Source organism: Prosopis cineraria, unplaced genomic scaffold, assembly GCF_029017545.1.
Source record: "Prosopis cineraria cultivar Desert tree isolate PC_DT_omini unplaced genomic scaffold, ASM2901754v1 PC16, whole genome shotgun sequence".
Classification (NCBI taxonomy): Eukaryota; Viridiplantae; Streptophyta; class Magnoliopsida; order Fabales; family Fabaceae; genus Prosopis; species Prosopis cineraria.
This window is the reverse complement of record NW_026555347.1, coordinates 27,501-39,670: the sequence shown is the minus strand read 5'-3', so window position 1 is coordinate 39,670 and position 12,170 is coordinate 27,501. Positions and strand designations below refer to the sequence as shown.

Sequence of the window (12,170 nt, the reverse complement as noted above, 5' to 3'; positions counted from 1 at the left end):
AGCTCATCAACCAGTTAAGGACTCCTTTCTTCTTGGGGCCCTTGCCCTTGGGACTGACTCCTTTAAGACAGCAACATCAACAGGCTGCTTACCTTACTATGCCTATTGTTGTAGAATTTATACTAAAGATGTACTACAAGCGGAACCCCAGTCCCAGGCTATAATAGCTAGAGCAACTTTTCCCAGTCCTTCTTTCTGATTAGCACTCACGAAGTGCCTCAGATAGCACTCCAATTAGATAGAATCAGCCCGCCAGAAGAGATAGCGGCTGGGCAAGCGCTAATTGAATAGTCCTACTAATCCGCTTCAGACTACTCATGATCTGAAACCGAATAGACAGACAGAGTTTCCGTTGATGCCAATTATTCTCCGCTTGTTCTTCCGTAACGGATTATTAGCTTTTCCTGAACCCCGGATTGCTAACGTGGTTCGATAAAGTGTAGTCCGATCTCGGTCCTAGCCCGGACCATCTGTCCTTACTTCAGTCGGTACAGACAGAGGGGGATCAGGGGGGGAGCCTTCCCCGGGAGCCGAAAATCTGAAAATAGATTATCATAAAAAGCTTCTGGGATGCAAGAATTCCTCCCTTGCTAAAATTCCTTACTGACAAATATTCCCTCTATGTGAGATCACGGAGCATTCTCCATATTCAATCATCGCATCACATCTCGACCTTAGCCGATCTCGGCCGGCTACTAGTACCCCGCGGGGCTATTCACTAGAACGCATTGGGCCTTAAAATGCCAATTATGCCACCTAAAGGTAGCTCTAAGGTATCGTCACCCCTCTCCTGAGCTATACCCTCGTTCGTTAGCCCTTTAGAGCCAATTCGAGCCGATTCTAGTCCACTTTCTAGCCAACTTAAGATTCCGATTCCAATAGGGAACCTGAAGAGAACGGAAAATACCCTTCTCGTTTAGCTCTTATTGCTTTTGTATCTGCTTGCTATAGCTCCCTTACAGAAAGGAAGCCAGGGCAGAGCCTTTAGTTGCTTGCAGTCTTACTTAGTGCCCTCGAGGTAGCTGCAGTCAATCCCAAGGGAAGAAGAGCCCTTGCTGGGGCCCTAGACAAGAGGATAGGGCGGAATGAAATAAAGAAAGGCTGCGGGTCAAGTACTAGGGGGATATCTCACTCACAACGGTGAAAGAGTCCGCTAAGAAGATTGGCTGAGACAGGCAAGAAAGATAAAGAGGCGAGAAAGAAAGTCACGACTGTCTGGTCTGTCCGTTCCTCAAAGCAAGGAGCGGAACCCTATGATGACTCACTTTAGGTTGAACCTGATCTGTCCGTCTTCAAAAACCAAGCAATGAAGCCAACTCTCACCTTCGATTGATAGATTAAGAGCCCCGCAGTGAGATACCAATGAAAGTTGAGAAAGATTTGGCACCTAGCTTTCGAAAGGCAGCTAAGAGCGCATCTGCGAAATCCCTATTTCAGTGATATGCGACAGCATATCTGCGATCAGATAATAAGAGCAGGAACTCATAACTCAAGAGCTCCTCAACTTGAAACTCAAGCTGGCGCTCTAACTCCAAGCATGTCGCATATCATTAGGTAGGCAGCAGTTCTTTCGACAGCTAGGAGTTGACAGGCTTTATCGATTACGAGCACGATTCCATTTTAGCTCCCGCTATTTAAGAGCTTGCCCAGTTTCAGCCTAACTTCAAAGGTGCTTTGAAGCCACTCTTCTAAGTTATCTCCTCTTTTTCAGGTGCAAATGAATAAGCGATGTGATGTTATCAACTTAAGACAAAGAAGTGATTGTAAATAGAAATCCCTGTGACCAGGAAGATAAGTATACTGTTCGAGAATCCAACTTCTCGTTCATTAGGAACGATCGCATTATCCCGGGGTGGATTAGGGGCATCCCTATTAAAACCTTCCACCACTGGAGGTGCTTGGATGGCGGCTCAAGATCAGCCTCATGAAAACCTTATATTCCCTCAGGTTCTTATGCAGTTTCTCTATCTGTGCGCCGTTGATTTTGAGCGAAGTGCTTAGCTTATAGTTGGGATATCCTTTTAATACTACAGCCATGCCAAAGTCTTTCTCCCCGCCTGCCAGTGTTTAACCTGTTGGAGTTGCGTTTGCTCTGGGGCGAGCCTACGTTCCAATCAGTTCTCCTTGCTTTGCTTCTCTTGCTGCTGCCATACCTTCTTCTCTGGTTGTTGGGTTATAAGTTGACTCTTTTAGCGCACTTTCTTGAGAAAAAGTGTAGTGCAATGGGTTAAGGGAGCTCGTGCCTCTCGGTCTTATGCCCTTCCTTCCCCGTTCACCCTTAGATGCAGCACCTTACATCTTCCTTAGCACGTCTTTTTCTTCAAGGATTTGCTTGGTCTATCGATGTAGACTACTTGGAGCCTAAGTAAGTAGGAGATTCCCCCTTTCTTTGTCTTAGTTTGAGTACATAGTTATTTGCCTTGTTTGCTAAACAAGAATGCTAGCAAGCACCCTATCCCATGGGATAGACTGAAGAAAGAGTTTAAGGACTAAATTCCATGCAAGATTGCATGGGTCGCCCGAGAGTCACTCCGGAAGTTAAAGCACACCGGTAAATAGCCAGGACAAGACGAATGAGGTTTTTTTATCCAGCAGCTAAATAACATTCAAACTAGCATCTAATGGCAACAATGGCCAATCAATCAACACAGACAAGATTGACAAGCTTAAAGTCAATTAGAAAAGACTTCCTTTTCTGAAGGGATCATTATCGAGGACGGATCATCTGACAGCAAGACGGAAGCAGGCAGTTGAAATGGATCTTCTTCAATGTAACTATGCTTAAGACATGGAATTTGATGCTTCTTATCCCACTAGTAAATAGAAGAGTGAGGAGGGGCCAAAGCAAGACTGATTTAGATGGGCGTGCCCCCACCAGACACTAGGGGCAGTCACTTAACTCGACTAAGGAGCATAGCGGAAGAATTCCGATGCAGTGAAAGGGATTAGCTGTCTGCTTAGCTATATTCTTCAGAGCTATTAGGGATCTATTCTCAGGAATGACAGGACTGAGCGAAATGCCACCTGAAAGGAAGGACTGATTGAATGAGAAGCAAGATTCTTATTAACCGCCAAAGCAGGGACTTAGAGACTAGCGGACGATTCGATTATAAAAAATGGAAGACTGGTCTTGGTTAACAAGCTTCAACCATGTCTGATACCAACTGCAACAAAGACCCCATACTTACTTACATTTGAAGTAATTTGTCCTTTACTGAGCTAGTCTTAGCTAAATTGGCTCCTAAGATAAAGTGCATCATCAAGACTGGGACGATCTCCACCGAGATTCAATCGTTCTTCAGATTCAGGTAAAACAGATCGAATGCCCTCTTTGAAGGGAAGGAATAACTATACTATAAGGTTCGGAATCGAATCCGCTCAAGTTGAAGAAGCTCTTGCCACTGTCGGTGTAACCACAGTTGGAGGAAGGGGTGAGTGAGAGTTAAATGATTCTAGTTTTTCCTATTCCAATAGGGTAAGATGCGGAGCGGAAAGTAAGACTGGATCAGCCAACAACTTAGAATACAATACCATAGCTAGCACTATCGGCAACTGATGAAAGAAGAGCTTATTTCACAGCTTCAAAAGACTGAATGGAATTAGCCTCGGAGAACTTGCCTTGATCTGAATCTCTGGAACTCACAGAAGACCAACGACAGCTAAAGAAGATCCCGTGTAGAAAGATTTGTACAAGTCCAATTACCGGAAACAGCCCTTACATTAGCTCGAACATTCGAGTTAGAGATGAAAAGGACCGCCTTTCAGCTATCGGAGCCCTTAAAGACATTTAATTGAGTCAATCCTTAACCTACCTTATTGCGATCCGTATCCAATCAAAAGAGATCTTCGTCATAACAGAAGCGGCTTCGTAGGACCTCTGTTCGCTAATCCACCATCGTATATGAGACTGACTTTCTAAAATGGGATTCCGAGCATGTGTGCCGTCGGATTGTGAAGGAGTGAAGTAACTCAGTTCAGTGACCGAAGAGAGTAAATCTCAATACAATAGGTAGCGAAAGGTGAGAAAGACCCAGCGCAAAGGTAAATGCTCTTTTTGAGTTGATGTATCAATTTTCGATTAAGAAGACGAAGTTGTTGGCAGAAAAGCTACTAGTCTTAGAGAAAAGGGAATCCTACACTCCTTTCTTCTATGTCTGGTGGAGCTATTCCCAGACAGCCTGAGAGCTGAGTGAGGACCTTATTTGAGATGCTTTTTTCCTTCCAAAGCGAAATAATCACTCCTGTAGCTTATTGCGCTCGATCTACATCCTACCTAACTCGATTAAGCTTTTCTTCTTACACACAGAAGGTTTTTGCTATCGTATTGCGGGTTTTCCACTTCGTTCAGTTACATTAGGGCTTTATACTACTCTACCTTGGTGATTAAGTTCCGCTTTAGTTGGTGTGAAATGAGCTGATTCTGGGATAGGAGGTCTTGTCGGTATGGAACCTACCCTTCCGGAGTGAAGGATTGTCATCCTATAGCCGAGTGTTTTTAATTTGGTTTAGAGTCGAGTGATGAAGCTCATGATTCTGCCGTTAGTGAGAAGCAAGTAAACTCTATAGCCCTAAACTAAAGGAGCAGGTCAAGTTCGTTCAGCTTGAGGGATAAATTACGTGGCTGACCTGCCAGTCCATCAAATATCGTAGTTTATCCTTAAGAGCAGGAGGTTCCTTGTGTGAAACTTAGATGTTGAAGCACGCACCCTTTATCTTATGCTATGGGTAAGGAATCAAAGGCAACGAGCCAAACCCAGTTGTTTTTAGGAAGCAACCTCTCCCCTCCCCTGTGGGTTCACCCCTGAGTGTAATGCCTTAACGGCCTTTTAAGCGCCTCTCACAACGGACTCGACACCAATCCCGGCAGAAGGATTTGGTTACCATAAGTGGAGGCATGGTCCTAAATTTTTCCGTTGTTATAACAGAACAATTTTCATATAAAGATGCTCAAGCGAGGAGATGTTATGTTACGAGCATCCGTCTGCGGGCGCAGGGAGGCCAATGGTAGGAAGCTTAACATCATCTTTTCCAATAAGTGAGTCTCTCGAGGCTTACTCGTTCCGACCCTGAACAACCTTTTTTTAGAAAAGCCAGCCTGTAGGAAGTTCGGGAGAAGGGGTCGACTCAGGCATTACTCAATAGAGGTGCAAGGCTGACTCCCAAAATTGGAGTTAGACTAATTCCCTTCCAACCGAGGATTAGTTTGTGAGGAATTCCCCAATCCATCCACAACTGGATTCCTAGCACATGGTGAAAGCCGACGACATAAAGAAGAAAAACAAAGAACCTCAATGAGAAGGTCCATGCCTTCTTTCAATTGTTTTGCCAATGATGGATTTCGCGCCATTCCATCGAAAACTTACAAGAAGGCAGGATGATAGGGCAGATGTAGTTGTTAAGATCTACCTTTCGGCATTTACTATGGCCAAGCTTATAAAGCTAGCCAAGCCAGTGTCGAAGGAGACCTTCCAATCTATACTGTCCCCTCCATCGGACCTTAGAAAGGTTGCGATGGCCTCAGTAGAGATACTTAATAAAGTGCCTCTATTGTTTAGGAAGTATATCCCTGATATCTCCACTATTCCCCTTAAATCAGGGAACAAATAAGCCTCTGCCTCAATCTCATATTCAAAGATTGTTGTTCAAGCCCTTACTTCATCTGATCTGGGCGGAAGTCTGAAAGTATAAAGCCAGGGAAGTCAGTAAGATTGACTGAAGACATGAAATGACGTAGGATGACAGACAAAGATTGAAAGCATGAATTCTATTAAGCAAGAGGCAAGGATCGAATGGAAGTCTCTTTGATTGGTTGATCTTATTCGTTACGCTTGTCCGAAGTAAGAGATTTTGACTACCTTGGTTTCTCCAAATGGTTCTTTTCTTTCTTTATCTTATTAGTTACGGTTGTCCGATTGATTTAACAAACTTGATTAGGTGCTCTGCGCGCCCCCAACTCCTTCTTGTTATGACTTAGAGTTCTTTTATCCAGCTTCTATGTCTCTGGTCCCAATGCTTTCCTAACTAAATAGATATAGGATGCTAGCGGAGGTCGGGAATGTATTAGACTAAATCATAGTACTAGCTCGGGTTCTGACTTCCAGGGGAAGCAAGGAAGGAAATAAGCATTGTTTGTAGCTTTCTAACCGTCTGTCCCCCTGCCTGTGATTCTTTAAGGCTTATGCCTATACTTCAAGACTTTACTTGCTTTCTGACTTTAGACTTCTAAGTACGGGCTTTGGTAACTACAACAATAGAAAGATATCTCTTCCCCGTCTAACTAAATGGAATGACTTCTCCGGACTTGATTGCAAGAACGGAATCACCAGCTTATCAATATCTGGAACGAAAGAAGACTTCTTCCTTTCGCCTTCCTTACTAGACTACTTAGACGAGACGAAGGAAATACCTAACTTACCGGTGTAGATAGCTGACTGAGTAAACATTTGAGATTGCTGCTTAGGCTTCTTCCTTTTAGGCAGACGGGAGAAGAGGAACGGATTCCCTGGGTTTAGTAAGATCCGAGGCAGTCATAGCATAGCCTAAAGATCAGTTAGCTTCTAAAGGTCTGTCAACATACGGCATTTAGCCTGTGAAAGCCAGATCTGAGACAGATTCATTCTTGACTGCTTACTTTACTTTTTTCATGCGAAGATAGGATCCCGCTGAGAAAGGATAAGATTCTATTCAATCTTTGCCTACCTTTGAAGAGGAACTAGGCCTTAGCCGATATGCCTTTTTCGCACTTCCACTTCTGTTATTGAATTCCCTGTACACCAAAGAAAGTAAGCATCAACTAGAGCGACTGGGGAAGCCTTCCTTCCCTTCAAGTCCAAGTTTTGCATTCGAGACCCTGGCATTACTATGTGCACCAACTCCATACTCCTCTTACATCCCTGTTATCATATTTAGTACGGGGCCTCGCAGCTAAGACTATCCCTCACCTCGTGTCGGACCGGAACTCACTCTCTCACTACGAAGGACTCCTTTCGAGCTCTTTTTGGACCCTTTCATTTAACTAAAAGTCTCGCAGACGATGAAAAGGAACTACTGGGCGCAGCGGATGATTGGAACAAAAGCCATTCTTTCACAACCGATTCTGGGCATTCTATAGAATGCAAAACCTGACTTCCTTTTTAAAGCTACTAAGTGAAGGGATTCCGATTCCTCATTTCGACAAAGAAGCTGTCGACTTAGTGCACACTGCGGCAGGAGGGGCTACGAAACGAAACCAATAAGCGTTCCTTTCATCCTCTTTCTCACGACAAGTGGAATCTGGCCTATTCAAGAAGCCAAAGTCTTTTCCGGGAAAGATCAGATATGGATTAGAATTCTCTTCCGAATCTACTAAGCCTCATCCACCCCTTCTCCCCTTAGTCGAATGATCGGAAAGACGAAACTGTGGAATAAAGCCCGGAAGGAGCGATGCTTCTTTGCCCAATAGATGCGTATAATATAATAAGGGTTAGCTAAACCAATTGCCTGGAAAAGGAAAGTAGTCTAAAGTAGAGCGTGAAGCTGCTTTTTCCGCACCTTTTGGCAAGATCATATCTGGCCCCTCGAGAAAGCACTATAGGGAAGGTTGACTTTTCCTTTCCGTGAAGCCGCTTTCGGCTAGAGCAAGATCGATTGAGTACCAGTACTGCCTTGCCCGCACCGACCGGATTGCTTTGCTGAGGAATGGAGTGAGCGCACAGAGAAGGAGATGTTTTGAGGTTTGCAGGAATTGAATCAATAGGAGAAGATATCCCCGCAAGGTACTCTTGCTGTTAAAACGAAGGCTAAAGTAATTGTGGACTAAATAGCGGTAGCAAGTTTTCTGTGGAGACTAGGAGTAGCACTAGTCTCAGGAGCTGCGTCGATAGAAGAAGGAGCTGCACATTCATATGACTCTATAAGAGCTCTTGAGAGCGCCTAGCATCCGCTACAGGAAGAGAAAGATGAAAGAAAGCGATAGGCCCCTGCTTCTATTTCTATTAGTTCAAGCGCAATCACAACTGTAGAAGCGGCGGAAGAATAGGAAAAGGAATCCGCAGCTATGGAATCAGCTGTTATAAAGGTTCAGAGGCTTCCTGTCCCCGGATGGTGTAAGTCGTCCTTCTCTTACTGTTGAAGAAAGCGAGAACGGAGAGTACTAAACTGATATAAGACTCCCACTTTTGGCTCTATATTTTTGGGCACCTTTTAGGTTCTGGAGAAAGTGAATTCCTAGGCTAAGGAAAGGATCGGATGACTTTCCAATTCCAAGAGAGCCCTACGGCAGTGGAATCGGCCGATAAAAGAAACCTTTGCATTGCGCCTCTTTGGCTGGGAATCACAAGTGGCATAGAGATCCTTAGGAGTACGAAGCGGTTGTTACGACAGCCAGGAATGGAAGGATACCCGAGGATGGGATGGGGTTAGAGCTAGCTTCCCGGTCTAATGGTTGGGAAGAAGAAGTTGTTTGCAAGAAGGAGGGGGTTCAAGGCAATGAAATTCTTTCACTAGTCTCAGGAGCTCTTTGAGAAGCTTTTGGGAGTCAAGAGGAATGCCCTATGCATATGTGTCGAAGGAAAGGGAATCAATAGATGGGATTCATACTACTAATAAGTCCCAAGCTAAAGGGAAAGAGAAAAGCAAGCAACCGCCCCATTTCTTTACTTGAATAACGGAGTTCCAGAACAGGTCCAATGGTACGCTCCGTGCCTGGTCTACAATACATGAACTACCAGTTCAATTTGAAAGTTATAAACATACCGGATGGTTCAATAAAAAGCACTTGAAAACGAGCGACCATAATAAGAATATGGAGGGGTTGATCTTCCCAAGTGGAATTGGCTTTGTTTTAAGTGCACGCAGTGAGACAACCAGTACAGCTGGTATTGAACCAGGCTTGTTGGAAGAGACTGATGGATATGGATCCAGAGTTGTGCCCAAGATTAATAAACAACTGGTTTTGATTGGACCACCGGGAATAGAACACTTCCTTCGGCTGGGGTATCCTATCGATATATCCTCCCGTTACTTTCGGCCTCTGAGACAACTCGCACCTTTACAACGTCTAATAAATGTAGGAACCGATTAGGGTAGCTGAAAGTTATGAGAAAGCGCCAATACCAACATCAGAGATCACGATTACAGTGTCTGGGAGGGGATCTCTCTTATACGAAACCTTAATATAAAGCCGGGAAGAGGTCTAAATAAGAAAGGTTAGGCTTATAAGATAATATAAGAGAAGGGTAGGAGTCTCCGGGCAGAGTGACTCCAGGGACGTAACTCAAGCCTTCGATACTATATTGGTGAAGACCGCATGTTTGAAGCACAGTATCGCCCAGAAGCTTATGGTCTGATCGATGGGTAAATGTATGGATTGAGGATTTCCGGAATCGTGTGTTTAGCACGAGTGGAAAAGACCTTGTTTGAAAATCAATCCAGTGACCCGATCGAAAAGGTCATTGGGAGAACGATTAGCTAATCCGTTTGAATCGCTGTTAGCTAACTGTTTTGGATAAATTTGTTCTTAGCAGCAAAAATCTTATTTTTCTCTAAAGGTAGTGAGTGGACACTTAGTCTAGTCTGCCAATCGCTGTTCTTCCCTTTACCCAACCTCCGTCCTTTATTCAAAATCTTTAGGATAAAACCTACCCGATGATTCATAGTATTTCTGGCAAAGCCCTCTTTTGTCGGGCGCACGAGACCCTCTAGAAGCGGATTCTGTTCCATGAGATACGTCCTTTCGAATCCTACTCGGAATATGAACACACTGGTTCCAACGAATCAAGTTGCACCCAGATTCAATCTTCTCAACTACGAGCGAAGTGCTGCAAACAAAGCAGCAGAGCAGCGCGCTAAGATAGGGGTCCAGAGTGGGCCATCCAATCATTTGCACCTATGCCCAGTAGGGGGACTACCTCGGGTTTGTTTTCTTCTATTCAACGAAGATAGGTTGACACTACCAGGTCCAATTCAACACAAAAACGACTTCGTAGCTTGAAACAACCCTCCTCCTAACTTCTTTCTAGCATACCGAGGAAAGAGAATCCCTGGAGTCGTTTATCTACGTTTGAGCAAGTTGGTTGGAAAAAAGATGACTTCCGATCTAATCTCACTTTTTTAATGTATGTTGATATGGAGCTTTCTAAGCCTTTTACACCTAGCCCAGCCTCCCTATTTCAAGCTCAGGAGAGAGAGCCCGAGGGAGAAGCTGTTGTCTCTTTTGTTGAAAAGACTGTTCACTCAGGGGTAGCGGTGAATAGGAACTCTACTTTCTTCTCGAATGGGTATAGTAAGTGTGCCGCGAGTGCTCCGCTTCTGCTTCTCTCTAATAACGAAAAAATAACTCTTTCAGAAAGCAAAGCTCAGTCTAAGCTATCTAAGCTAGAACTTAAGGCCGACCTCTTTTCCGGGGATACCCCACTTCCCGGTCTAGCTTCACTAACTGTATTCACAGCTTTCCATATCTCGGAACCAGATCTACTTTCTCATCGGCATTCTCTAAATGAATTACGTTATGGTCTTGAACTCTCGATATATCATATGTAATGACAGATCGAGGTAAGCTTGTCTTTTACGTCATATGCTTTCCTCTTTTGTTACTCTGATCTCTGAGAGTGGCTTTTGCCTAAGCTTTCTTTCATAGCTTTCTTGAAGGGCTCGGGAGCTAGGTTAAGACCCTTTTTAGACCCTTAGTACAATACCCTTTTTTCTCTTTTTCCTTTGTTGGACATTCAGCCTTCGGGCAAACGGCTTGGGGCTCTTCTTCTCTCTTTCATTAACGAGGCTCGTACATACACAGATTTAGGTAGTGAATCTCCTTCCGAGCTCACATTCGTGTGTGTTCTAGAAATATCATAAGTAAGAGAAGAAAGCTGCTCTTAGCAGAGAGAGGGTGGATAAGTTTCTAGTTCATGGATTGATCGAATGTAGTGCACACCTTGTTAGGTGAGATTGGGTTGGTGTGAAGTGTACTAAACAAGCAACGAGCAAGAAAACGGGGCAATCCAACTAAAGCAGCAATCCAACTAAAGCAGCAATCCAACTAAAGCAGCAATCCAACTAAAGCAGCAATCCAACTAAAGCAGCAATCCAACTAAAGCAGCAATCCAACTAAAGCAGCAATCCAACTAAAGCAGCAATCCAACTAAAGCAGCAAGAAAACGGCTGCGCGTGACTAACGCCTTAAACTAAGTGGGGGCTTTCGCGCTAGAGCGCTCATCCGTTGCTTGTTCGTACTAACGCCTTAAACTAAGTGGGGGCTTTCGCTAACGGGCGCTAATTCCGTTGCTTGTTCGTGACTAACGCCTTAAACTAAGTGGGGGCTTTCGCTAACGGGCGCCTTTATTCGTAGCGGGCTTGTTCGTACTAACGCCTTAAACTAAGTGGGGGCTTTCGCTAACGAGCGACTTTATTCGTAGCTGGCTTGTTCGTGACTAACGCCTTTACTAAACGTTAGCTTTCGCTAACGGGCGCTAATTCCGTTGCTTGTTGCGTTAGTACGCACATCCGCTGGTACAAGTACAAGATCAAAAAGAATCAGTACACGAAGAGATGCCCAAGAGAAAAGGAATCCGGGGCAGAATTTCTCACTCTTCTAAGCGTCAAAAGGACCAACTAACGAGGATATGAAGGAGGAGCAGGAGTAGGAGCTAGCTTTAGTAGAGTCCGTAAAAACATAAAAAAAATAATGGATTTGTGGGAAGCTGTACAACCTTTTTTAGAGAAGTGTCTAGACGCCATGCAAGATGCGAGCGCGGATGCCCTGCCTACAACTCAAGTCGAACCAGCAGAGGGCAGGTCGACTCATTCTTCAATTCAGGCTCAGGCGGGAGGCGATGATGCCGGACCTTCCCGCCAAGGATCTGGTATCAAAGTCAATGCAAGCTTTGAATCGTCAATGCGAAATCGCATTGCCTGCCTCGAGCGGGACAATAGCCCCTATTTGCTAGATAAGGCAAAGGGGGAGTACTGGGCGGAAATCAAGGATGAGCTAAATCATACTTCCTCTCAAAGGGAGTATAACATATTACTTGAGTTTGAAAACAGGGACCTACGGATACGGGAGCTAAAACATAGCTGCTCGTCCTGTTTTCAACAGGTGCTTCTCCGCCACCCGACCTTGGCCGACCAGGCCCCATACCACCCGCAAGAAGTGTTTGATGACTACCTGGATGAACGGCGGGAAGCCCTCGATAGAC

General features: G+C 44.6%; 1 protein-coding gene across 1 annotated transcript in view; it reads left to right on the top strand.

Moving 5' to 3' along the window:
• Positions 1 to 10,150: 10,150 nt before the first annotated feature.
• LOC129294835 (uncharacterized mitochondrial protein AtMg01280-like) overlaps positions 10,151 to 12,170 on the top strand; it is a 2,200-nt gene continuing 180 nt past the window's right edge. The window contains exon 1 of the mRNA XM_054933326.1: positions 10,151 to 12,170. This exon is cut by the window's right edge and continues 180 nt beyond it. Within this exon, the coding sequence (XP_054789301.1) occupies positions 11,660 to 12,170 (511 nt within the window). The 5' untranslated portion in view covers positions 10,151 to 11,659.